Source organism: Pristiophorus japonicus, chromosome 13, assembly GCF_044704955.1.
Source record: "Pristiophorus japonicus isolate sPriJap1 chromosome 13, sPriJap1.hap1, whole genome shotgun sequence".
NCBI classification, from domain to species: domain Eukaryota; kingdom Metazoa; phylum Chordata; class Chondrichthyes; family Pristiophoridae; genus Pristiophorus; species Pristiophorus japonicus.
In genome coordinates, this window is record NC_091989.1 from 138074862 (window position 1) to 138102003 (window position 27142).

The 27142-nt window shown below is 44.9% G+C and overlaps 1 protein-coding gene across 3 annotated transcripts in view; it reads right to left on the reverse strand.

The window, feature by feature from the left end:
• Positions 1-422: 422 nt before the first annotated feature.
• The window catches only part of phkb (phosphorylase kinase, beta), a 381738-nt gene continuing 355018 nt past the window's right edge, over positions 423-27142 (reverse strand). For all 3 annotated transcript variants that reach the window (XM_070898048.1, XM_070898046.1, XM_070898047.1), the window contains 5 exons: positions 23388-23522; positions 17790-17919; positions 16333-16440; positions 12920-13060; positions 423-975 (listed from right to left, as the gene is read on the reverse strand). In XM_070898048.1, the coding sequence (XP_070754149.1) occupies positions 841-975; positions 12920-13060; positions 16333-16440; positions 17790-17919; positions 23388-23522 (649 nt within the window). In that variant the 3' untranslated portion in view covers positions 423-840. The remainder of the gene's footprint in view (positions 976-12919; positions 13061-16332; positions 16441-17789; positions 17920-23387; positions 23523-27142) is intronic.

Consider the following 27142-nt stretch of genomic DNA (forward strand, 5'->3'; position numbering starts at 1 on the left):
AATAAACTTACCTTAACAGGAATATAAGTATTTAATTTTTTTTTCGTGTCTTTTTCTGTCCTTTAAAAGTCTTACGTTGATAAAAGCAGGCAGTGTTTATCAGTCATTAGAATTTCAAGGGCATTCGCTGGGCAGAAGTTGGGCAAACAGCTCAACTCTCTGCCCACGGAGGCCCTTTACTTCCGGATGCGTGCGAAATTGCCTAAACCCAGAACTAGCGGGACCCCTACGGGTGCGTGCACACCTTGTACGTGCCCATAGGGGCCGCGAATTCAGGGCCAATATATTTTTGTGAAAGTATAATTTATGAATCACCTCTATTGTTGGAGTTTAAATATGTTTAAGAGACTTCCCTGCCTGACTACTTAAAACAACCAAATAATATAGATGTGCAAGTTTGATTCAAATATAAGTTTACTAAATTCAATTTTAAATATGCCATTTTTATTTAATAATTATAACTCATAACATTGGCACACATGCAAATTCCAAACATTTATTAAGATTTAATATTTTAACTTTATATAACGCGACACTCTCACTAAACAATGTTACTGAAGTGTAAATGAATGTTTCATTTGTTAAACAGAATCTGTTTCATACAAGCAGCCATCACCCAGTTTAAATTACCTCCTTTATGTGTTTCTAGATAATATGTTAAGTGAATTTAACACAAATAGTTTATCAATCTTCTACTGCAATTGTAGGAAAACAGCAAATATCTGGCAAACTGACATATTATATGTGACTTCAGTTATAGTGAGTAGGATTGCGGCAATAACATGCATTAGCACACATCATAAATCACATGAACGTGCACATTCTTCAAGCTCATTATCTTTAGCTGATCACACAGGGGTCTTCAGGACCTGATTTAACTTCAGCCTCAAGTAATGTGTTCATCACAGCCTTCATGAGGTAGCTGGCTGTCCCTCTCATACCCGTTGGAGGTGTATTGTAGAAGTCAGTCATGTCCTGTAAATAGATACAATGAGGAACTGAAATTAATTAGCACTGAAAGCCAATAAATCTCCTGGACCTGATGGCTGACATCCTAGGGTTTTAAAAGAGATAGTGGATATATTGGTTGTCATCTTCCAAAATTCCATAAATTCTAGAACGGTTCCCGTGGATTGGAAGGTAGCAAATGTAACCACACTATTTCAGAAAGGAGGGAGAGAGAAAAAACAGAACTACAGACCAGTTAGCCTGACATCAGTAATAAGGATCTATTATTAAGGACGTGGTAACAGGGCGCTTAGAAAATAAGAATAGGATTGGGCAGAGTCAACACGGATTTATGGAAGGCAAATCATGTTTGACAAATCTGTTAAGAGTTTTTTGAGGTTGTAACTAGCCAAATAGATAAGGGGGAACCACTGGATGTGGTGTATTTGGATTTTCAGAAGGCATTCGATAAGGTGCCAATCAAGAGGTTACAAAAAAAAAATAGGGCTTATGGGATTGGGGGTAATATACTAGCTGTTTCCAGTTCAACAAAAAACTCGCGACCTAAAGAACAGATGGTGTGTGGAGAAAGCTCAGGAAATCCAGCAACTAGGCGACAACCACAACGTGCGAGGATTCTTTAGTGCCACCTACGGCCCAAGCACCCAAGGCCCTACCCCACTGCTGGCCAAGAACAGAGAGGTACTCATCAAGGATAGAGAAGCAGACAGTGCATGCTGGAAAGAGCACTTTGAAGATCTCCTTAACCGAGACTCTGTGTTCGACGTGAGTGTCCTCGACTCTATCCCTCAGGATGCTACCCGCCACCATCTCAGCACAACCCCAGCTTGGCATGAGGTAGAAAAGGCCATCCGACAACTGAAAAACAACAAGTCCTCAGGAGCAGATGGAATCCCCGCCAAAACACTAAAACATGGCGGAGTTGGCGTGAATACATGATCTCATTTCTCTTATCTGAAAGGAGGAGAGCAAGCCAGGGGATCTCAGAGACGCCGTAATCGTGACCACCTTCAAGAAAGGCGACATGTCCGATTGCGGTAATTACAAAGGAGTTTCCCTGCTGTCTGCCACAGGGAAAGTCATCGCAAGAATCCTCCTCAATCGCCTTCTCCCTGTGGCTGAAGAGCTCCTTCCAGAGTTGCAATGCGGATTCCGCCCATGAAGGGGCACCATGGAGATTCACCATGCGGCAAATCCAAGAGAAATGCAGGGAACAGCACCAACCCTTATACATGGCCTTCTTTGACTTCACAAAGGCCTTCGACACCGTCAACCGTGAGGGATTATGGAGCGTCCTCCTCAAATTTGGCTGCCCTCAAAAGTTTGTCACCATCCTTTGCTTGCTTTACGATGACATGCAAGCCATGATACTGACCAACCGATCCACCACAGACCCAATATTCACATTCGGACCGGGGTCAAGCAAGGCTGTGTCATCGCACCAACACTCTTTTAGATCTTCCTTGCTGCAATGCTCCATCTCATCCTCAGTAAGCTCCCCACTGGAGTACAGCTAAATTACAGGACAAACAGGAATCTGTTCAACCTCCGCTGCCTCCAGGCCAGATCCACGGTCGCTCCATCTTCTGTCATTGAATTACAGTATGCAGACGATGCTTGCGTCTGCGCACACTCGGAGGCCGAACTCCAAGCCATCATCAACACTTTCACTCAAGCGTACGAGAGCACGGGCCTTACACTAAATATCCGTAAGACAAAGGTCCTCTACCAACCTGCCTCCGCCACACAGCACTGCCCCCCCCCCTGTTATTAAAATCCATGATGAGGCCTTGGACAACATGGACCATTTTCCACACCTTGGGAGCCTACTGCCAAAAAGGGCAGAAGTCGATGTCAAAGTTCAACACCGCCTTCAGAGTGCCAGTGTAGCCTTCGGTCGCCTGAGGAAGAGAGTGTTCGAAGACCAGGACCTCAAACCCGGCACCAAGCTCATGGTCTACAGAGCAGTAGTGATATCCGCCCTCTGATATGGTTCAGTTACATGGACTTTGTACAGCAGCCAAAACATTGGAGATGTACCACCAATGCTGCCTCCACAAGATCCTGCAAATCGATTGGCACCAACGTCAGTGTTCTCGCTCAAGCCAACATATCCAGCATCGAAGCACTGACCACGCTTGAACAGCTCCGTTGGACGGGCCACATCGTCCGCATGCCCGATACGAGACTCCCTAAACAAACGCTCTATTCGGAGCTTCGACACGGCAAGTGAGCCCCAGGTAGACAGAGGAAATGCTTCAAGGACACCCTCAAAGCTTCTTGAAAAAGTGCAATATCCCCACCAACATCTGGGAATCCCTGGCCCAAGACCATTCAAAGTGGAGGAAAAGCATCCGGGAAGGTGCCGAACAAGCTGAAGCCAAGCGTAGACAACGGAAGGAGTGCACGGCAACCCAAGCACCCCACCTACCCATTCCTTAAGCCACCGTCTGCCCCACCTGTGACAGAGACTGTAGGTCCCGCATTGGACTCTTCAGTCACCTGAGAACTCATTTTTAGTGCGGAAGCAAGTCATTCTCAACTCCGAGGGACTGCCTAAGTAGTAGAATATACTAGCATGGATTGAGGATTGGTAAACGGACAGAAAACAGAGAGTAGGAATAAACAGGTCATTTTTAGGTTGGTAGGCTGTAACTACAGTGCTTGGGCCTCAGCTATTCATAACATATATCAATGATTTGGATGAGAGGTCCAAATGTAATATATCCAAGTTTGCTGATATAAAGCTAGATGGCAATGTAAGTTGTAAGGAGGATGCAAAGAGGCGTCAAAGGGATATAGACGGGCTAAGTGAATGGGCAAGAACATGGCAAATGGAATATAATGTGGAGAAATGTGAAATTATCCACTTTGGTAGGAATAATAGAAAAGCAGAGTATTTTTTAAATGGTAAGAGATTGGGAAATGTTGGTGTTCAGAGGGACCTGGGTGTCCTTGTACACGAATCACTGAAAGTTAACATGCTGGTACAGCAACCAATTAAGAATGCAAATGGTATGCTGGCCTTTATTACAAGAGGATTTAAGTATAAGAGTAAAGACGTCTTACTGCAATTATATAGGGCTCTGGTGAGACCACACCTGGAGTATTATGTACAGTTTTGGTCTCTTCACCTAAGGAAGGATATACTTGCCATAGAGGGAGTGCAATGAAGGTTCACCAGACTGATTCCTGGGATGGGAGGATTGTCCTATGAGGAAAGATTGAGTAGACTAGGTCTATATTCTCTACAGTTTAGAAGAATGAGAGGTGATCTCATTGAAACATACGACATTCTTACAGGACTTGACAGGATAGATGCGGGGAGGATGTTTCCCCTAGCTGGGGAGTCTAGAACCAGGGGTCACAGTCTCAGATTAAGGGGTCGGTCATTTAGGACTGAGATGAGGAGAACTTTCTTCACTCAAACGGTGGTGAATCTTTGGAATTCTCTACCCCAGAGGGCTGTGGAGGCACAGTCGTGGAGTATAATTAAGACAGAGATCGATAGATTTTTGGATATTAAGGGAATCAAGGCACATGAAGATAGTGCAGGAAAGTGGAGTTGAGATAGATCAGCCATGATCATATTGAATGGCGGAGCAGGATCGAGGGGCCAAATGACCTATTCCTGCTCTTAAATCTTATATTCTTATACAATGTAAATGAAGTAACAAAAATTCCCAATCCTGCTTCCTTTTAACCTAGTAGAGTTCGATATCCTTTCTAGGGTTAGCTTGTATGCTGAGAGTTAACAATGACACAGACACCAATTACATGTCATAGTGGTAGGGTGATGAAAATCAATTATATTCAGCTGTTTAAAGCCGAGGTTAATGTCGCAAAATGAATATTCTACACGGAACTGAATTTCTGATGTGCTTTCACATTGCCTGAAAATTTTGACGAGTGCTGGTCATAAATGGAGCTGGGAACTAAAGTAGGCAATTGCCTAAACGACAGATTGTTTTTAATTGCTGGAAAATGACATGGCATTAAGAACTCTTAACCCATAAGTGAGAGAAGCTTAAAAATAAAACTAACCAAAGTTCAATAATTAATACTATACATGATGGGTGGCCAAGTTCAAGCTCAGGTACCAGGAAAACAAAACTCTATCAGCAAAAAACCCAAATTCTAAATACTATGGGAGTTCGGGAGCAGCGGGAGTTCAAGGAGGCGGCAGTCGAGGAGGCCTATAAGAGGCCCGGGAGTTCGGAAGCAGCGGGAGTTCGAGGAGGCTAGCTGGTGCAGGGGCAGAAGGTAAACAAAGAAGTAGAAAGAAATCGAAGGGTGACGTCACAGACAAGCGGGTAAGTGATTGGCTGGTGGATTGGTTCGTATTTAATCTTTTTTTTCTTCTTTTTATTTCCTTATTAGTAGGTAACCTTTGACATTGTTGCCAAATTAAGTTAATCTAAGGGTTAAGTCATGGCGGGAGAGCCCAGACCAGTGTCATGCTCCTCCTGTGCTATGTGGGAAGCCAGGGACGCTTCCAGTGCCTCTGACGACTACATGTGCAGGAAGTGTATCCTGCTGCAGCACCTGACAGACTGCATTGCGGCACTGGAGCTGTGCATGGATTCACTCTGGAGCATCCGCGATGCTGTGGATGTCGTGAATAGCATGTTTAGTGAGTTGGTCACACCGCAGGCAAAGGTTACTCAGGCAGATAAGGAATGGGTGACCATCAGGCAGAGCAGTGGAAGGAAGGTAGTGCAGGGGTCCCCTGCGGTCATCCCCCTCCAAAACAGATGCACCATTTTGGGTACTGTTGGGGGGATGACTCATCAGGGGAAGGCAGCAGCAGCCAAGTTCATGGCACCGTGGGTGGCTCTGCTGCATAGGAGGGCAGGAAGAAGAGTGGGAGAGCTATAGTGGTAAGGGATTCTATTGTAAGGGGAATAGATAGGCGTTTCTGCGGCCGCAATCGAGACTCCAGAATGGTATGTTGCCTCCCTGGTGCAAGGGTCAAGGATGTCTCGGAGCGGCTACAGGACATTTTGAAGGGGGAGGGTGAACAGCCAGTTGTCGTGGTGCATATAGGTACCAACGATATAGGTAAAAAATGGGATGAGGTCCTACAAGCTGCACTTAGGGAGCTAGGAGTTAAATTAAAAAGCAAGACCGCAAAGGTAGTAATCTCAGGATTGCTACCAGTGCCACGTGCTAGTGATAGGAATTGCAGGATAGCTAAGATGAATACGTGGCTTGAGGAGTGGTGCAGGAGGGAGGGATTCAAATCCCTGGGACATTGGAACCGGTTCTGGGGGAGGTGGGACCAGTACAAACTGGACGGTCTGCACCTGGTCAGGACTGGAAGCAATGTCCTAGGGGAAGTGTTTGCTAGTGCTGTTGGGGAGGGGTTAAACTAATATGGCAGGGGGATGGGAACCTACGCAGGGAGACAGAGGAAAGTAAAATGGGGGCAGAAGCAAAAGATAGAAAGAAGAAAAGTAAAAGTGGAGGGCAAAGAAATCCAAGGCAAAAATCAAAAAGGACCACGTTACAGCAGAAATCTAAAGGGACAAAGTGTGTTAAAAAGACAAGCCTGAAGGCTCTGTGCCTCAATGCGAGGAGTATTCGTAATAAGGTGGATGAATTAACTGCGCAGGCAGCTATTAACAAATATGATATAATTGGGATTACGGAGACATGGCTCCAGGGTGACCAAGGCTGGGAACTCAACATCCAGGGGTATTCAACATTCAGGAAGGATAGGCAGAAAGGAAAAGGAGGTGGGGTAGCGTTGCTGGTTAAAGAAGAAATTAACGCAATAGTAAGGAAGGACATTAGCTTGGATGATGTGGAATCTGTATGGATAGAGCTGCGGAATACCAAAGGGCAGAAAATGCTAGTGGGAGTTGTGTACAGACCACCAAACAGTAGTAGTGAGGTTGGGGACAGCGTCAAACAAGAAATTAGGGATGTGTGCAATAAAGGTACAGCAGTTATCATGGGCGACTTTAATCTACATACAGATTGGGCTAACCAAACTGGTAGCAGTACGGTGGAGGAGAATTTCCTGGAGTGTATTAGGGATGGTTTTCTAGACCAATATATCGAGGAACCAACTAGAGGGCTGGCCATCCTAGACTGGGTGATGTGTAACGAGAAAGGACTAATTAGCAATCTTGTTGCGTGAGGCCCCTTGGGGAAAAGTGACCATAATATGGTAGAATTCTTCATGAAGATGGAGAGTGACACAGTTAATTCAGAGATTAGGGTCCTGAACTTAAGGAAAGGTAACTTCGATGAATTGGCTAGAATAGATTGGTGAATGATACTTAAAGGATTGACGGTGGATAGGCAATGGCAAACATATAAAGATCACATGAATGAACTTCAACAAATGTACATCCCTGTCTGGAGTAAAAAATAAAACGGGGAAGGTGGCTCAACCGTGGCTAACAAGGGAAATTAGGAATAGTGTTAAATCCAAGGAAGAGGCATATAAATTGGCCAGAAAAAGCAGTAAACCGGAGGACTGAAATTTAGAATTCAGCAGAGGAGGACAAAGGGTTTAATTAGGAAGGGGAAAATAGAGTATGAGAGGAAGCTTGCTGGGAACATAAAAACTGACTGCAAAAGCTTCTATAGATATGTGAAGAGAAAAAGATTAGTGAAGACAAACGTAGGTCCCTTGCAGTCAGAATCAGGTGAATTTATAATGGGGAACAAAGAAATGGCAGACCAACTGAACAAATACTTTGATTCTGTCTTCACGAAGGAAGACACAAATAACGTTCCGGAAATACTTGGGGATCGAGGGTCTAGCGAGAAGGAGGAACTGAAGGAAACCCTTATTAGTCAGGAAATTGTGTTAGGGAAATTGATGGGATTGAAGGCCGATAAATCCCCAGGGCCTGATAGTCTGCATCCCAGAGTACTTAAGGAAGGGGCCCTAGAAATAGTGGATGCATTGGTCATCATTTTCCAACAGTCTATCGACTCTGGATCAGTTCCTATGGACTGGAGGGTAGCTAATGTAACCCCACTTTTTAAAAAAGAAGGGAGAGAAAAAACGGGGAATTATAGACCGGTTAGACTGACATCAGTAGTGGGGAAAATGTTGGAATTAATTATTAAAGATGAAACAGCAGCACATTTGGAAAGCAGTGATAGGATCGGTCCAAGTCAGCATAGATTTATGAAAGGGAAATCATGCTTGACAAAACTTCTGGAATTTTTTGTGGATGTAACTAGTAGAGTGGATAAGGGAGAACCAGTGGATGTGGTGTATTTGGACTTTCAAAAGGCTTTTGACAAGATCCCACACAAGAGATTGGTGTGTAAAATTAAAGCACATGGTATTGGGGGTAATGTATTGACGTGGATAGAGAACTGGTTGGCAGACAGGAAGCAGAGAGTCGGGATAAACGGGTCCTTTTCAGAATGGCAAGCAGTGACTAGTGGGTGCCGCAGGGCTCAGTGCTGCGATCCCAGCTATTTACAATGATTTAGATGAAGGAATTGAGAGTAATATCTCCAAGTTTGCAGATGACACTAAGCTAGATGAGCTGTGAGGAAATGCTAAGAGGCTGCAGGGTGACTTGGACAGGTTAGGTGAGTGGGCAAATGCATGGCAGATGCAGTATAATGTGGATAGATGTGAGGCTATCCACTTTGGTGGCAATAACATGAAGGCACCATGAATATTATCTGAATGGCAGCAGATTAGGAAAAGGAGAGGTGGAACAAGACCTGGGTGTCATGGTTCATCAGTCATTGAAGGTTGGCATGTAGGTGCAGCAGGTGGTGAAGAAGGCAAATGGCATGTTGGCTTTCATAGCTAGGGGATTTGAGTATAGGAGCAGGGAGGTCTTGCTGCAGCTGTACAGGGCCTTGTTGAGGACACACCTGGAATATTGTGTTCAGTTTTGGTCTCCTAATTTGAGGAAGGACGTTCTTGCTATTGAGGGAGTGTAGCAAAGGTTCACCAGACTGATTCCCGGGATGGCAGGACTGACATATGAGAGGCTGGATCGACTGGCCTGTATTCACTGGAGTTTAGAAGAATGAGAGGGGATCTCATAGAAACATATAAAATTCTGACGGGACTGGACAGGTTTGGATGCAGGAAGAATGTTCCCGATGTTGGGGGAGTCCAGAACCAGGGGTCACAGTCTAAAGATAAGGGGTAAGCCATTTAGGACCGAGATGAGGAGAAACTTCTTTACTCAGAGAGTTGTTAACCTGTGGAATTCTCTTCCGCAGAGAGTTGTTGATGCCAGTTCGTTAGATATATTCAAGGGTGAGTTGGATATGGCCCTTATGGCTAAAGGCATCAAGTGGTATGGAGAGAAAGCAGGAAAGGGGTACTGAGGTGAAGGATCTTATTGAATGGTGGTGCAGGCTCAAAGGGCCGAATGGCCTACACCTGCACCTATTTTCTATGTTTCGATGTTTCTAAGCTGAATAGCACTCTGACTCAACCTCAGCACAAGCCTGCCGAGTAAGAAATCAAATAGTCAATCCACCAATGTGGCCTTTGACATGCTTTGTTTCTAACTATAACCTGTACTGCACCCCCTTAAATATATTTTCTCCTCTATCTCTCCACAAAACCCCAGCAACACATCCAATTTTAGGCAAAGGCATCTTCTTTGCGACTGAGATTGGCAATGTGCTGAGGGCCTGCATCTATGCTATCAGTGATGTTCCTTCTTATGTGGTTCTCTGCTGGCTCCGGGCTTGTCCAGTGTTCAACAGCTAGGTGTGTGTAGCAGGCTCTGCCACCCAATGTTGGAATACGTTTTGTTGGTCAGAACACAAAACCACATTGTTTAGCCTAGTCAGACTGGAAGGAACGCTGCCCATTCCAATGTCATGCTGCATCTTTTGCATCACAACTGAATCCATGAGCAAATGCAAAGAGCTTCATGGGGTTCACAAGATTCCAGCTAGCCACTCCTACAGTGCATCACTAACAGATTATCTCAAAGTGGCAATATTACCAATGCTGTCCAAAGAACGTGTGTCACTACAGCTGTAGGCAGCAAGTTTAAAATGATACACTTTTTCCAACTGCTGGCCTTCAAGCAGTGCGCTAGCATGTACAATTTCATTGGGTTTGGAGGAAAGGGAGAATGGGTAGTCCCCAGTTGCCTCATGAAAATGTTGGAATTTTATATTAACAAAGGTAAATTGTGGCTGAAATTCTGCTCCAGTGTACCAGTGGTGCAGGCATATTGCTGGGCACAGGAGGCAATAGGTTTGTGCCCATTTTGCATTAGCCTTGTGTTTTCCATGGGGCTCATGCCGGGGGCACAAAAGGCTTGTGCTGTTTCATGGCACAAACCACATCGCTGCATTTGGGATATGGGACCGTTGTCCTTAGACATTCCAATGTGTTGGGCTATTGGTGTGACATCATCGCAGTGTGCTAAACACATTCGGACACAGGGTACAACCACCAGAAAGTGTGAAAAGTGCACACCTTAACCTTTGGTTCGGAATTAGCATGGATTATTTTTCTTTACATTTTGGCTTTCATTTTTTTCCTTACTACTGTATGTTAAACTTGTTATCTGTTTCATTTAAAGTGGAACAATAATTTGGTGTTTATTTATCAAGTAGATCAAGAGTAAGCTCCTTAAGGCAAGTTAAATAACTCTTTTCCAATGTCACTAAATGACTGAAATTTAGTTTTATTGGGCCCAAATTTGCCCAGGAGTTGCTCCATTTTTTTTGGAGCAACTTGATTTTTCTGGAGTATCTTAAAAATCCCCATTCAGCACATTTAATTTGCGCCAGTGTAAGTGAGTGAGTCAGGAATTTTTTTTAGTTTAGTTTGTTTTTTCAAAAGGGGGCGTTACCAGCCACCTACACCTGTTTTGGTCATTTAAGCCAGTTTGGACAGCTGATAGTTGCTCTAAACTAACTTAGGCCTGCGTATGTGGCCACTTGAGGCCACACAGAAAACCTTTGTGGAAAGTTAAGAAATCAGCGCAGGTAGCCAGGGGTCGGGGGGGGCGGAGGGAAGCGGAGAGGACCTTGCAAAGCACTAAACACCTTCACAACAACATTCAAGAAGCATAAAAACCATCAATAATAAATAAATAAATAATAACATAAGTCCTATCTTCATAACTTGGCCCGGGAAGTCAGTGGCATGCCGGTGCAAGAGGCCACTCTATTGGGGATAGGTGTGGGTGGGTGGGACGCCCAGGCGGGAGAGAGAGCGCACAGGGAACTGGCCACACACAACACACAGCAGGCTGGGCTCGCAAAACAAAGAGGCTGCAGGTGTCAACTCCGAGGGACTGCTGACTTCTCCCCCGAGGGACTGCTGACTTCTCCTCCGAGGGACCGCTGACTTCTCCTCCGAGGGACTGCTGACTTCTCCTCCAAGGGACTGCTGACTTCTCTCTCCAAGGACTGCTGACTTCTCTCGTGATGCCACTCGGCCTGGGATAGGGGCGGGTCATCGGGTCCCACGCTACAGAGGAGCTATTGCGCACGCACAAAACATCCAGTGCGCATACGTTGAGCTGCTGGCACTCTTGAGCGCAGGGCCCTAGCTCCGCCCCCTAATTGAATTGCCATGCTGCACCAAGCCATGGGAGAAGCTACAGAGCGGCCAGAATGCGGTAACAACTTTTTGGCGCCGTTTTTATCCTAGGAAGTCGGCGCATTTCACATGAGTGCGCTGAAAAAACAGGTGGGCCAAATTTGGGTCCATAGAATTAGAGTTTCTGCTTTGGGTGCAATCGGTGATTTTGGTGCAAATTGCAATCGTTTGGAAAACTCACCCCCCCCACCACCCCTCGTTTCATTTGCATATCGCCAACGGTACGGTACAGAAGCATAAGGGGGTACGGTAACATAGTGGTTACGTTACTGAACTAGTAATCCAGAGGCCAGGACTAATAACCCAGAAACGTGAGATCAAATCCCACCATGGCAGCTGGGGGAATTTAAATTCAGTTAATTAAATACATTTGAAATTAAAAAGCGAGTATCAGTAATGGTGACCATGAAACTACTGGATTGTTGGAAAAACCTAACTGGTTCACTCATGCCCTTTAACGAAGGAAATCTGCCGTCCTTACCCAGTCGGGCCTATATGTGACTCCAGACTCAAAAGAAATGTGGTTGACACTTAACTCTGAAATTGCCTAGCAAGTCACTCAGTTGTACCAAACTGTTATGACAAAGTCAGTATTGTGGGAGTACCTTCACCACAAGGACTACTACCTTCTCAAGGGCAATAAGGGATGGACAATAAATGCTGGTCTTGCCAGCAACACCCACATCCCATGAACGAATAAATAATTAGCATTTCGCTGACCCTACAATCTCCCATGAAGCAGTGCAATTGGAGAGTGTTTTAAAATGTAATTTGTTTTGAAGAAAAATTTGCTTTAAAAAATAGTCCTTGATATATTTAAGAGTGGTAACTTGGTAAAGATTGATTAATACAGCTGAAAATGAGCTTATCACAAAAAATAAGCATTTTTAATCAGTGTCAAACAAACCAACTGTTAGTAACCTGATTTTAAATGACTGAAATTGATTTTTAAAAAACATATGAAACTATTTGGGGTGCAATAGTGAGTTCCTTAATAATTTAAATTTTTTAAAAATTCAAAACCTTTTAAAACCAACCTATTAGTGTCATTGTGCCCAAAAGTTCCAGCTTAATTTTTGAAGCCTCCGCAAAGGCCTGCAAACGAGTATTATTCGCGGAAACTCCCAATGGTGATTAATTCACCCTGGGGCGCAGCCAGTTTTGTGGGTGGGGGTCTGCATCTAAAGCAATGTTTTAAAAACTAGCGCAAAAGGTCATGGAAATTTGAGTTGCGCTGAACGTAATTTGTGCTTAAAATTCTAGGATCTTTTGCACCGGTTACACTGATTTCGGGCGAATTGTGCCGAAAAAAGCAACGCAATCGAGCAGAAACTCCAGGCCACAATGTCTATCATTATAAAGGTGCATTCTACTCACCTTAATCTCAACATTCTCTAGCCTACTTTTGTCTCCCTTAAATTCATCAAAAGCATATTTCACCAGGTTGTCCAAATTCACTTCAGCTTGAAATTCCAGCTCAGGATTGCGTTCCAATACAACAGAAACTACCATAATCAGCTGCAACAAAAAACACAACATAATACACCATGATAAACTGTTCATAAAGAATTCATATATCCAAGTTATTTCTCTAGGATTTACTCCAACATGTGATTTCTAAACATATTTGTTGAGGGAAAAAATGAGATACAGCTATAGCTTTACGTTTACAGAGAAACACCATCTGCAATTTTCGCAGCCAGTCCCTTGTGTTCTGCCCCAGGGCGGGTCCTAACTCAAGTGTCTCACATGAGATTCTTCAGCCACTTACAAAGGAAGAGTAGCTGTGATGGTTTCTTGTTGCGGGTTTATCTTCAGAGTACCTTCTTCTAGGTGGGCTGTAACCAAGGCTAAAAAGTTCCACCTACCCCTTACAATTGGGGGAGGGAGGGAGAGAGGCACCACCAGCACTCATCGGATGCAAGTACCCCCGCTGGACATCAATTCAGTATTCACAGCTGGCGCTCTGGTCTCCGCTTACTGGATTGAATCCTGAACCCAACTATTTTGAGTCACAAGTGGGAATGCTACCACTAAGTCACCGTGGATGTGAGTATTAAGCAGGCAAATGACTGAATAGTGGAAAATATACCCGAGTAACATGATCCCGTGGTTAATATTACAATGCACAGGGGTTACCCAAATTTTCAACATTTTAACATCACTTCAAAAAGCACCTGTTTTTGCTTCCCATGTTCCTGTTAAAACATAGTCTGAAAATTATATTTGCCGTGTGTCAGTGGGCATTGACCGATATGATAAAAGACATTTTTAAAAGGTTCTTGTAACTGTGCTGACTTATATTCTTCAATCCATGACTTTGTTTTTTCACTATTATCATAGAATCAGAGAATAGAACAATACAGCACAGAAGGAGGCCATTTGGCCCATCAAGTCTGCGCTGGCTTTTTCTAAGAGCAATCCAGTTTGTCCCACTCCCCTACTCTTTAGAATGTTGAAAGATAGTTAAAAGCCATTTTAAGTCAAGTAAAATGACCCACTGAAGTGGGCTAGCAGGATATGTTCCCAATTTTGTACTATTACACAAAGATAAGTTGTCCTTCAGGAGATTATAGACCGATTGGTGAAATGGGCAGACACATAGGGGCCAAAACTGCCCCTTTTTTGTGCCTGGTTAGCGCCTCGGGTGCAATGGCCTTTTCACCCGGGGGCGGGCGGTGGTGCTCCTCGGGTGAAATTGCCCCTGAGATTATGGGCCGATTTGCCCTGTGCCGGCGCGCAACAGACGATGTCGTCATCGCCATGCGTGCCGACCCTTTTGCACCCCGTGGGAGAAATTGCCCCGTGGGCCATGAGGTTGGCATGGGCTGATGTCAGCACTAGCTTTGCAGTGCTCTGACATCCAGCCAGGGCGCCCCTTAAGAGGGAGGCTGTGTACGCCCTGGGCCACCATTTTATTTTGTTGGCCTACTCTTTGATCGGTCCGATAACGGCGGCCCTTGTCTCGATCAGGCTGCCACCATTCAGCCCGGCACTCACATTTGGGTGTCGGGCTGCTGGTCCGATCGAGTGCGTCCCTGGTGGCCCAGTGGCGGCCACCAAAGGGCCTGCAGCGTGCGCAGTGGCCCTTCCCTTTAACTGAAGGGGAGGGGTGTTGTAGCGTCAGCGCTATGCGGAGCTTCCATGTAGCGCTGACCTCTTCAGCGCGGCACTCAACTCAGCGCTGTGCTGACGCCCCAGGAGCGCCTCTCCAAGAAGGTGGAGCAAAGCCCAATTGCGCGCCGGGGGCGGGACCTCTGTCCCGGGCGGTAAAAGTTCCGGGCCCGGAAGGTTACCACCCCAAACGCAGCTTGGGGCAATTTCGGCTCCATACCATTTTGGTAGGAAGAATTTTGGAGAGGCAATATGAACTAAATGGTACAATTTTAAAGGGGGTGCAGGAGCAGAGAGGCCTGGAAAAATGTACACAAATATTTGAAGGTGGCAGGAAAAGTTGAGAAGGCTGTTAAAAAAGCATATGGGATCTTGGCTTTATTAATAGAGGAATAGAGTACAAAAGCAAGGAAGTTATGCTGAACCTTTCAAAACACCGATTAGGCTCCAGTTGGATTATTGTGTTCAATTCTGGGCACCACATTTCAGGAAGGATGTCAAGGCCTTAGAGTGGTTGCAGAAGAGATTTACTAGAATGGTACCAAGGATGAGGGACTTCAGTTATGTGAAGAGACTGGACAAACTGGGGTTGTTCTCCTTACAGCAGATAAGGTTATGAGGAGATTTGATAGAGGTGTGTAAAATCATGAACAGTTTTGTTGGAGTAAATAAAGAGAAACTGGGGCCGAAATTGATGGCCATACCGGCCACTGCCGCCGACTGCTGCCGACATTCCTCTGGTCGAACTGCCCAGTGCCACTTTCGTCGTGACTTGGAGCGAGTGGGAGGGGAGAGCCACCGGGAAGCGCCCACCGACGTCAGTGGATGGTCGATGCGCGTAAGTACACTCTCACCCGCCAAGGTGCCATAATCATGCAGGCGGGAGTCAGCTGGAATCGGCGGCAGGATGGCGGTGAACCGCTCTGTCCTCAACGGTGAGTGTGAAGATGCTATAAAAAAGGTTAGCGAAGTTTATTTAAATTATTTCTTTACAGGTACTTACCTGGATGGGGTCCCCTGAAGGTCGTCAAATGTTTCTTTTTGTTTTTGATGATTTTTATTTTTAGTTCTTCGACCCTCCATGGACCCGACTCCATCCTCGGCGGCACTTGGGAGAATGAGAGCTCCCACCGGCTGCCACCCAGATTGGCAGATTTACCACCCGCCGACCTTCGAGGGACCTGGGTGATGAAAACCCCACCCAACGAACCGTCAGGGACCTCGGCAGCCATTGGTAGTCCTTTGGGTGGCACTTGGGCAGGTGGAGGCCTTCATCAAATTCGGGCCCACTGTATCCAGTGGCAGAAGGGTCGGTAACCAGAGGACATAGAATTAAGGTGACTGGCAAAAGAATCAGAGGCAACATGCAGAAATTTGTTTTTACACAGCGAGCTGTTGTGATCTGGAATGCACTGCCTGAAAGGGTGGTGGAAGCAGATTCCAGAGAAACATTCAAAAGAGAATTGGATAAATACTTGAAGGGAAATGATTTACAGGGTTATGGAGAAAGTGCATGGGAATGAGATTAATTGGATAGCTCTACCAAAGAGCTAGTAATGGTACGGTGGACCAAATAGCCTCGTTCTGTGCTGTATCAGTCTATGATTCTATGATATGTATGGTTGTGAAAATGTTGAAAGTTTGGGATGGGCTTAAAATAAGATGTTAATTAGCACCTCAACAATGATCTGTCGATATTCAGGCTGTACAATGTCTTGCAATGTGGCTTCAACAAGGAGAGAAAAGTTCATCTCATACATGGTCATATCTGACAAAGTTGGTTGCTGCAGAAACAAACACATTAATGTTAGAGCAGAACTTCTGCTGATGAAAAGCAATATAATCTCCCATTCACTTACAAAGATCAATCATTGTTTATTGCTTAAACGGTTATATTGTGGGCTTTCATAACCTTGCTTAAACTCTGATTGTTATTTTCCAGTTACACTGATTAGCTGTTCCAATACAACTATTTGAGTTACATACAACTAGAAATCTGATCAATATTACCAAGGTTTTATTCAAATCTTTCATACGGCAGTATTTTGAGATTGAGTATAGTGCACTAACATTAGTATAACATTTCATTATGCAACACCTTACTTGGTAAAGATGAATATAAACACAGGCCACAGAATCAGAGTAACTCATGGACACAAGATCAATTCAGAGAAACTGGTTCAAGATCAGCTTATAAATAATTTCCGATAGTTTTGAAAAACAGGCTGGAATTTCCCCTCCATTCTTAATTAAAAGAATGGAATTCCAATTCCACCTGAGAACCTCTAAGTATTCAAGTGAAGAAAATCTATTCAGACATTATCAGTTAGTTACCGATCACAATGATCTCTTAAACATATTTATTTTGAATAACTGTTAACTAAATGGATTTAAATATCTGTGGACTTAAAAAAAAACATAATAGGGCAGATTTTCCTCTGGAGTTACACTAGTGCCACAGGGTAAATCTAGCAGCTGGGGAGGAAAAAGGTAGGTAGATATTCTGCTGGTTCCCTCACCTGCGCCACTTGTGGGATTTTTCACCAGAAGTGAGGAGACATAGAATATATCTATTCTAATATGGACAGATGTATTCTAATGAGATGCAAATTATAGCATTAAGTTATACAATATGTTTCCGGTCATTTTTCCCATAGCAACACTCAATGTGAGGGATGCAGATGCATTCCTGGTGCCCAGGTTGCTATGGGAGTGGATAGGCCCTTTTAGAATTTAAAGGCCACATTCCAATTGATCACAGGGTAATGGACCGTAGAAACTGAGGCGAGATTTTGCAAACATTTGGAAAAATCTGGAGGCTGGCACCAACATCACGCTGAGACAGGGGTTTGAGGCCTGCTACAGCGTTTTTTGTCTTATCCTCCTTGTCCCCCAGCCGGAATGTATGATGGATGTTTGAGTGTTATGCAAATAGGTTAAATTGCTTGATCCTGGAAAATTGGCCACAGCCAGGAGTGCAGCAATGGGGCAGGCGCAAAGCACCTAGTTTTCTGATTGCCAGAATGAAGAATTCCAGTCTTGAACTTGGTTTGTGAATATGAATGCAGAGGTTTGCTGAATGTTTGCCTACTGAATGAAAATGTTGCAGGTCACTCTCATATTATGCAATTACTTGGGGCAGATGTTTTCCAGTCACTATGATGCCATCTGGTGTCCTCTCTAGAATCTGCCACACTCTGTCATAGAAACCCTTTGGAGTACGGTTCAAGGAGCCGTCAAGATGACGCCTGTTTTTCCATGACCTGAAGGAGAAAAAAGCTCTCTACTCATTCTGCATTTTTTAAATCATATTTCATTGCATTTTTAATCTAGGCTATTTCATCAACATTACAATTAAAAATTAAAGTTGTAGACATGAATGTTACACAAAAGAGTGACAACTAACTTTGACATGTAGCAAAAAAAACAGTAGAATTTGATCAACACCGTTACAAATAATAGAACACTATCCACTTGAAATTCTGCAACTTGCTCTCTAAATGTAATTGCTGCTGTTGCAAATAATTTAAACTTTACTAAGCTCAGTGTATTTTGAAATTATGTTAGCAACCTGAAAAGGACAAGGGGAGTGAAATTGGATAAAGCTCAAAAACGGGCATGGGGAGCACGAAGCTTGATCTGCCCGCACCTGTTCCAAGTGGTGTAGACAGGATGCAAAATTCCTGCTCAGTAAAATGATTGGAATGCTGATCTCAGCACAAAACGCGCTGCTGGTTGGCTTAGCTCTCAACAGGGGGGCATAATCGAGTGCGGTTTACTAGCTAATAGAATTTTGCCGAGACTCACTGCAATATGTAAAGGTAAGGTGCTTTGTTGCAGAAGCTTCTCATCGTCACTCTGAAGCCATGACACAACAGGGAGGAGAGAGGGAAAGGAGGTTCTCAGATGCAGCACTGGAGGCCTTAGTCCTGAGGGTGCACAGAAGACAACAGGTCCTCTACCCGCAGGAGGGCAGAAGGCCTTCCAGGCAACACGCCAGAGGAAATAGCACAAGCCGTCAGTGCCATGTGTGTTATTTCCAAGACCTGGATCCAGTGCCGCAAGAAGTTTAATGACCTTACACGAGTGGTCAAGGTGTGTGAAGGGTTCAGCAAATGCCACATCCCACCATCTGCACCACTACCCTCAAACACTGCTCAATGCACCATACCCCTATCACTCATCACCACCATTCTCTAGGATTCACGACTCATACCTCAAAATTATAGCTACATCTCACCCTCACACACTTACCATTGCTGCAAGACTCTCACCCACATCTTGAACACATTGCCAGGATGGAAATTGGGAAATCCATTAGGACACTTGTGGACCTAACCATGATGCTGGGTGCGATGAGTGACGTCGCAGCTTCCATTGCAGCACAAGTAGAAGTTCAGACCTGCTCCAGCGCGTACTACAGGGCTCCTCCCGAACAGTCAAAGCAGCGGACCCGTTGCTTCAGAATCTTGATGGCCTGCTTGACGAGCTCATGGCAGCAGGGCTCTCATCATATGAGTGCTGGCCACGAGTGGTGGGGTTGCGGAGGGGAGTCACCAGCCAGGTGTAGAGCGGATAGCCCTTGTCTCCAAACAGCCACCCTCAGATTTGACATGGTGGCTGGAAGATTGCTGGCACACCGGACTGGCACAGGATGAAGGCAGCATGACTGCTGCCTGGATACCGGGCATTCACCATCATAATGTGCTGGGCATGGTCGCACACCAACTGCACATTAAGTGAGTGGTAGCTTTTGCGGTTGTGGTACATCTCAGGATTGATATGCGGTGCCTACAAAGCCACATGTGTGCAGTCAATGGTGCCCTGCAGCATGGGGAAGATTGATATCCTGGCAAAGCCACATGCAGGCTCCTGCCTCTTCTCTCTGTTCAGCGAGAAGACAATGAACTCCCATCTACTGGAGTACAGAGCCTCTGTGACCTGCTGGATGTAGCGATGGATGGAGAACTAGGAGATTTTAGCTATGTCTCCTGCTCCAGACTAGAAGGATCGGGTGGCGAAAAAAATTAAGGGCCACGGTGACCTTGAGGACCACTGGCATCACCCCACTCTCAGGCTGCATGTCTGGTTTGAGGAGGTGTCAGAGTTCTGTGACCATGTCTTTGGTGAAGTGGAGCCTCCTAATACACTGCTCCTGTCTTAAGTGCAGATAGGAGAAGTTATTTTGAAAGACCCTAGGTGGGTAAGGCCTCCTGCTGAAAGCCCTCCTGCCCCTCTTCCTCCTCTTTCCTCTGTGCGCAGCTTGTCCTCCTCTTCGCTGCCTCTGCTCCATCTCCCTGTCATACTCCAGCGTGAGGGGGACTGCAAGTAGAGCCCCCATGACTGGGAGCAAGTGGTGTGAGATCTCTTTAAATCAGATGCAAGACCGTCTTCATTTGCAGCACCACTCCGGGTCACCTCACGAACTTTAAATAACTGTAGAAATCGCCAAACAGTTGCACAAACTTACATAAGAGCCAATAGAAATCAAAATGCAAGTCAGCTGCAAGTTGTTGCTGATCCCTTTAAATAGCGCTGTGGGAGTCCTTCCTGCGACTAGCTGTTTGTGATTTGGAGAGAGCATTGAATGCAGCGGCAATGTCAAAAATGGCAGGTTACGTGTTAAATCATCGTCGCACACTGATTGACACCATAATCTGCCTCATTACCATTTCTCTAATGAGTGCAGGCAATGGCTGCGCTGCCGATCTGTCCAAAATGGCGGCTGCCGTGGGACCGGCCGGAACTGGGCAGAAGAGAAGCAGCTGCCATTTCTTCTCTGAAACTGGCCTTATCAGCAGGTGCTAAGGTGCCAGATTTCACGTTTGGGGTTTTTACACACTGACCTTTCACCTTTTTGACCTGGTTTTGAACCTCACCCGGCCTAATGGGATGAAGCTTTCCTCTGTTTCTTGGCTGTAAGGGCAGTTAATCCTCTTCTAGGTGCATACTAATGGGCAGTTTTACTTAAAGAGGTCACAGGGTGATTGGAAAAATAAAGCAATCGGGGGTGCTCTTCCGAAGATATCATGAAGATACATAGGGCACAATTTTCCCCGGTTATTTGTTCGTTTTTTTGGCGCTCGTCGCTTTTTTTTTGCGTAAATTAAAATATCCAAGTTTCCCCAAAAATTGTACGGCAGTGTAACTCAGTTACAAATTTTTTAAGTAAATTTTTTTTTACCTCACTTGGGGCGTAACCTGCCACTTGCGCCAAGGAGGCCATTTAAGCAAGTTTGGCCAGCTCCGATTTGCTCCAATTTTTCTTAGGACGGCGTATGTGACCGTTGTGGAAAAACCTTCTGGACAGTTAAGAAAATCGGTGCAGGTAAGGAAATCAGCACAGCAGATGCACTTCCAGGGCCCAGACAGCAGCAGCAGAGAGGGGAGAGAAAGTGGGGGGCGGGGGGGTGGGAAAGGCCTTTTGGCCAGAGTTAGGAGCCATTACCGGCATCGGCAGGGGAGAGAGGCCCTTTGACCTGGGACAGTAGCGGGTACCGGCATTGGGAGGCCCTTTGGCCTGAGATAGTAACGGATACCGGCACCAGCACCAGGAAAGGGGGCGGGGAGATAGACTGTTGTCATAAACACTTTAATAATTTAATGGTGGTAAGTTGCTGCGATGTGTAAGGTGCTTGTGCAGGTTGCTGTGAGCTGGCTGTTGTTTGTGTCACTTTCCAGTGTGTCCCTGGTTACCCTGGCAACCCAATTTTTTTGGCGCAGATCTTAGGCTCCACCTCCAAAGTTAAAGGACAGGTTCGGTGGTGCCAAAATGAACAATTCAAACGGGGAAACTTGGATGATTTTTTTTGGCGTAGTTGGGCCCCAAAAAAACGGGAGTAACTCTTCAAGTACGCCAAAAAACAGCTTTGGGGAAAATTGAACCCATGGTTTCAGCAGAGTAGAGGAAATTTTATTAATTCTGCTACACCTGAACTGTGAATGCTTGATATTGACACAAGATGCTCAAAATGGAAAGAGTTCTATTCCCCAGCATGTGCTGAATACAAAGTAGTTATAAAAAATTTCTAAACAAAGAGCAGGATGAGGTTGATGGGAATGGAGTAATGTCGTTTAAACAGTAAGACGTTTAATGATATATAATTAACATAATGAGTTTACACTAATATATTTTACATTTTTACTAAATGTAGCTGATGTTCATGAATTTTCTGTAAAATCACAGAAGTCAGTTGAAATCTTCTACAGGAATAAAAGCAGGACAGCAAATACTCAATCAGGCAGCAGAATGGTCAAAACCTAATCATTCTGCACAACAGTGAACAGATAAAATAAAAATAGCATTGATCAGCAGCAGGAAAACAATTGGTGTCAGCACTCCCGTGGGTAATTTCCAATCTTATTTGAATTCCTTATCTGCACTGAAAAATCCTCATGTGCATGAAACATTAAATTAAGTAGTGCAGAGTATGTGATTGTCGTGAAACAGTTTATTAGCAATTCCATTTATGTGGGCAACAAATCATATACATCAGGGTCCTGTACATCATTTCTGCAGTGGATGAGCTGCTGAAGTACCCTCTGATTGTACAGAACTAGGGTTTACAATCTCAGCACAGGCCTTTTTAACTTGAGAAGAATTTTTGGTAAAAAAAAACATTTGCCACATTGCCCTTCCAGTCACAAGGAGAATTTAGACAGGAGCTTTGGGAAGACAAATTAATTTGCCTAATTTTCTACATTTAATTTGGCCACCTGCACCATCAGAAAATCTATTCTGGTCTCACTTTACAGCGGCCTATATGCTATTATTTTTAAGGTGTTAAATTTAGAGGCTGAAGATTTATATTCGGATCCTCTGCAAATGCTGGTGTTATGTTTATAGCTCCTGAATTAATTTCTATAATATTGCGATATAAATTTCCTGCAGTTTGCTGTTTCCTGAGTTAAGCATATGTAACCTGACGGTGGTATTAAATTGCTCATGGTTCCTCTACCAGATCGTTTTGGTATTCAGCTCAAATCCTACATATTTAATTTTCAACTCAACTGTTGCATACATATATACAGATCAGCTACATGCCACTCCATTGAAACATGAGACTGTTGGTTGAAAAAATATCTATCTATAATGTGGCTAAGTTAATAACGCAGCTTCAAAATATATTTGATGGGCATTTTTATTTAAGCTGTGTCCTTGAAGAAAGGGCCCAATAATTATAACCACAATGGTTATAACCACGCCGCTGCGCCCCACCACCCCACCGCCCCATTAAATCAAAACTTTACTTTACACAGTAAAGAAAGAACTTGCATTTAATACAGTACCTTCCATGACCTCGGGATGCCCCAAAGCGATTTGCAACCAATTAAATATATTTTTTAAAGTGTGGTCACTATTGTAATGTAGGGAAAAATATTGTGCATTTAATTTGCACACAGCAAGATCCCACAATCAGCAATGAGATAAGTGACCAGATAATCTGTGTTAGTGATGCTGGTTGAGGGATAAATATTGACCAGGATACCAATAAAACTGAAATGCACAGATAAAGAAACATGTAATAAAGATGACACCTCTGACAGTATTCAGGTTGCAACATTATTTGTACAAAAGCAAAATACTGCGGATGCTGGAATATGAAATAAAAACAGAAAATGCTGGAAATCTCAGCGATTCAGGTAACATCTGTGGAGAGAAAAACAGAGTTAACGTTTCGGGTCAACGACCCTTCGTTATATGCAACATTACTTAATTGGTTCAGAGTACCTTTCATGTTGATCAGGCTGCAGAATATCCAGCAGAAGCTTTTTAACATCACTTGGTGACATTTGGTACAGGTAATCGGTGGGTAGATCCTCACCTCGAATCATCAGTTCGTGTTTCATAGCATGGATGATCCATCTGAATTAAATGTGAAACCATATACTCATAATAATATAGATTAAAGAACATGGCAGAGAATTAATAAACAGTACCTAAGTATCAAAATGAAGCAGATTTTCAGACTTCATGGAACATTAGCTTATGATATTATCACATCAATTCAATGTATCTTTACGAGCAGTTTCTATTAAAATCTGACTGTATTAGACTATTTTGATGTCAACACTAGAAGCTAAAGCGGGAATGGAAAAAAATGTCAGGAAGGATGTCATCTGGTAGCTCTTGCAGATTTTTCAGCAGCTGGCTCCAATCTTAAACCATCATACACCACCCTGACATCATTTGTAATCACTACTGCATTACATTTGGCTTTATGCTGCCTGAATTCATTTTCAATACTAGTTTACTTATCTCTACATTCGTGTGACAGCTACCTGGAATTCATATTATACTGAATCGTCGCAGTCACAAATAAGGCCATCTCTGATCATTTCCTTGCATCCCTCACCACTTTCCTTCTGTGGCCACCCCTGGAGAAAACTCTTCCCAAGTCACTTCTAATGACACTTCCAAATTCCCAACTATCACAATACTTCTGCAGCTGCTCAATCACACCATCACTTCCACCTTTAATGCCCGCGTCCTCTGTAAAACCCTCACTCTCTCCCACCCTGGTCATTCCCCCTGGTACGGCTCTGATCTCCGCTCCAAGGGATGTAGATTTGAGCGGTTATGGCGGACAACTGGTTTTGCTCTACATTGGCAGATCTGGCTGGGCCCACCAAGCACTATCGGTCCTGATGTCAGTTCTTTGGGCTCAAATTTCCCCAGGAGTTGCCCTGCTTTTTTTGGAGCAAGTAGTTTTTTTTGGAGTAACTTAAAAATCGAAAATTTCCCCATTTAACTTGCTCCAGCGTAGTCAGTTAGTTAGGTTTTTTTTAAGTTTAGTTTTTTTTCTCCAAAAGGGGGCGTTACCAGCCACTTACACCTCTTTTGACCATAGAAGCAAATTTGGGCAGCTAAAAGTTACTCCAAACTAACTTAGGCCAGTGTATGTGACCACTTTTGTAGGCACAGAAAAACCTTACCTACATTTAAGAAATCAGCGCAGGTAGCCAGAGATGGGGAGGGGGGAGGAGGTGAGTTAGAGGATTTTAAAGCACTAAATACCTTCATAGCATCAGCACAACATCACAACATCTTCAGCACAACATCTTCACAACATCATCAAAAATAAAGGAAAGATAAATAAGCTATTGAAAATAGAGCAGTCCTGCCTTGCCGACTGCAGAACGCAGCGGCTAGCCCTCCCGCCAGGGCTAGGGGCAGCAGGCACACATGACTGTAGGGATGAGGGATGGTTTTTTTTTAAACAGTTGTTCCTAAATGTTGTGTGCTGATAATGGAACATGATTCAGTTTTAATGCAAAATATATTTTATTGGAATGTTTACAATGCACTTCAACAACAACAACAACAGCAAAGAAAGGCTACGCCCCTCAGCCACATCTCTGGGAAAGTGCACATCCTCATAGGGTTGGTGATGGTGGTGGGGGGGGGGGGGGTTGGGGGCCCGGCTTGGGTCTCACCGGTGGCTGGTGCATGGATTGAAGTGGGAGTGGCATTTGAGTATCCGGCCTTTGTGTCATTATTGCAGCAGCCAGTTCCCTCATGGCATCTGCCATCATTTGCACACGCTCTGAAATGCCCGCCCTCAGTTCCCGTCTCAGTGCTGATATTTCTCCCGACAGTGTCGCTACCTCATCACGCACCTCACTGATGGTCGCCACGAGTGATCTTGTAAGGGCATTGGTCTCCTCACCCAATGGCATAACCTGATTAACATCTGATGAAGGCTGCATCTCAGGAGAGACTAGTTGGCTTCTCCTTCCCTTCACCGTGGGTCTGTCTCCCACGGTGGCATCCCTCCAGTGCGAGGCGCAGGCTGGGACGGTGGGGCACTGGGTGATCCAACATGCATTTCACCACCGCCACTGGGACCCGCAACCTCGGAAGGTGTGAAACCATGAATGTCGCCATGGAGCTCATGGAGCTCGTGTGATGCCCTATACTATGGACTGATCCATATCACAATCAGCATTCTCCCGTGAACACATTTCCATGGACCCCTTCTCCCCCCACCCGCTTTGGTCTGGAGCGCCGCATCTGGATCTTCAGGATCTTCAGGATTGTCATCTTCTTCTGCAAAATACAACAGAACAGTCAAATGGTTAGCAGCACAGGAGGGGGCAGGATGGATGCTATGAGTAGTGTCATGTATGTAACCACAATGTAACACCACTGTATTACTGTATACACTCAACCTAGATGCACACCTTGACCACAAGGGGTGAACTTGTGGGAGACACTCCTTACCTGATCACACAGGTATAAAAAGGAAGGTCCCACGCAGGGTCATCGTCTTTGGAGTCCTGTGAATAAAGAGTTAAGGACACAGAGTGACCTTGTCCCCAAAATGTGCCTCGTGTGGTTTCATACTGTAGAGGAAGGACTTTATATTGGCGACAAGAAACGGGAATTCACGACAAGAAACGAGAATGGCCACCGATAGCACAGAGGAACGGTACTGTGTTGGGGAAGACTGGGACGATTTTGTCGAGAGGCTTCAGCAAAGCTTTGTTACGAAAGAATGGCTGGGGGATGCAGCGGCACCAATGATGATGAGGGTTTTATTAAACGGTATCCCAGTACGCATAGAGCTGGACACTGGGGCCAGCCAGTCACTCATTGGCGTTCAGCAATTTGAGAAGCTATGGCCACTTAAAGCCAGTAGATCTAAATTAGCACATATTGAGACACAATTACGGACTTACACCAAAGAAATCATTCTGGTGCTAGGCAGTGCAATGTTGGCTGTCACACACAATGGGTTAGTGAATCGGCTGCCGCTCTGGATTGTCCCGGGCAATGGTCCCGCACTGTTGGGGAGGAGCTGGTTAGCCGAGATGAATTGGAAATGGGGGGATGTTCACGCAATGTCATTTGTGGAGCGAAGTTCGTGCTCACAAGTCCTACAACAATTCGATTCACTATTCCAACCTGGCATCGGGACTTTCAAAGGCATTAAAGTAGTGATACACATCACCCCGGATGCCAGGCCAGTGCACCACAAAGCCAGAGCGGTGCCGTATGTGATGCGGGAAAAGATCGAGAGCGAATTGGACTGGCTGTTGAGAGAGGGCATCATCTCGCCTGTTGAATTCAGCGACTGGGCAAGCCCCATCGTTCTCGTCCTAAAAGCAGATGGCTCTGTCAGGATCTGTGGCAACTACAAGGCCACCATCAATTGGGTGTCCCTACAAGATCAATACTCGCTCTCGAGAGAGAGAGAGGAGGACCTCTTCGCCATGCTGGCAGGCGGCAAGCTGTTCACCAAGTTGGATCTCACTTCAGCCTATATGATCCAGGAACTGGCCGACGAATCTAAACTACTGACCACCATCACCACTCACAAGGGACTGTTCGTTTAGGCAGGTGCCCGTTTGGCATTCGATCAGCGACCGCAATTTTTCAAAGAAACATGGAAAGCCTGCTTAAATCCATTGCTGGAACAATTGCATTCCAGGACGACATCCTCATCACGGGTCGAGACACCGAGGAATACCTCCACCACCTGG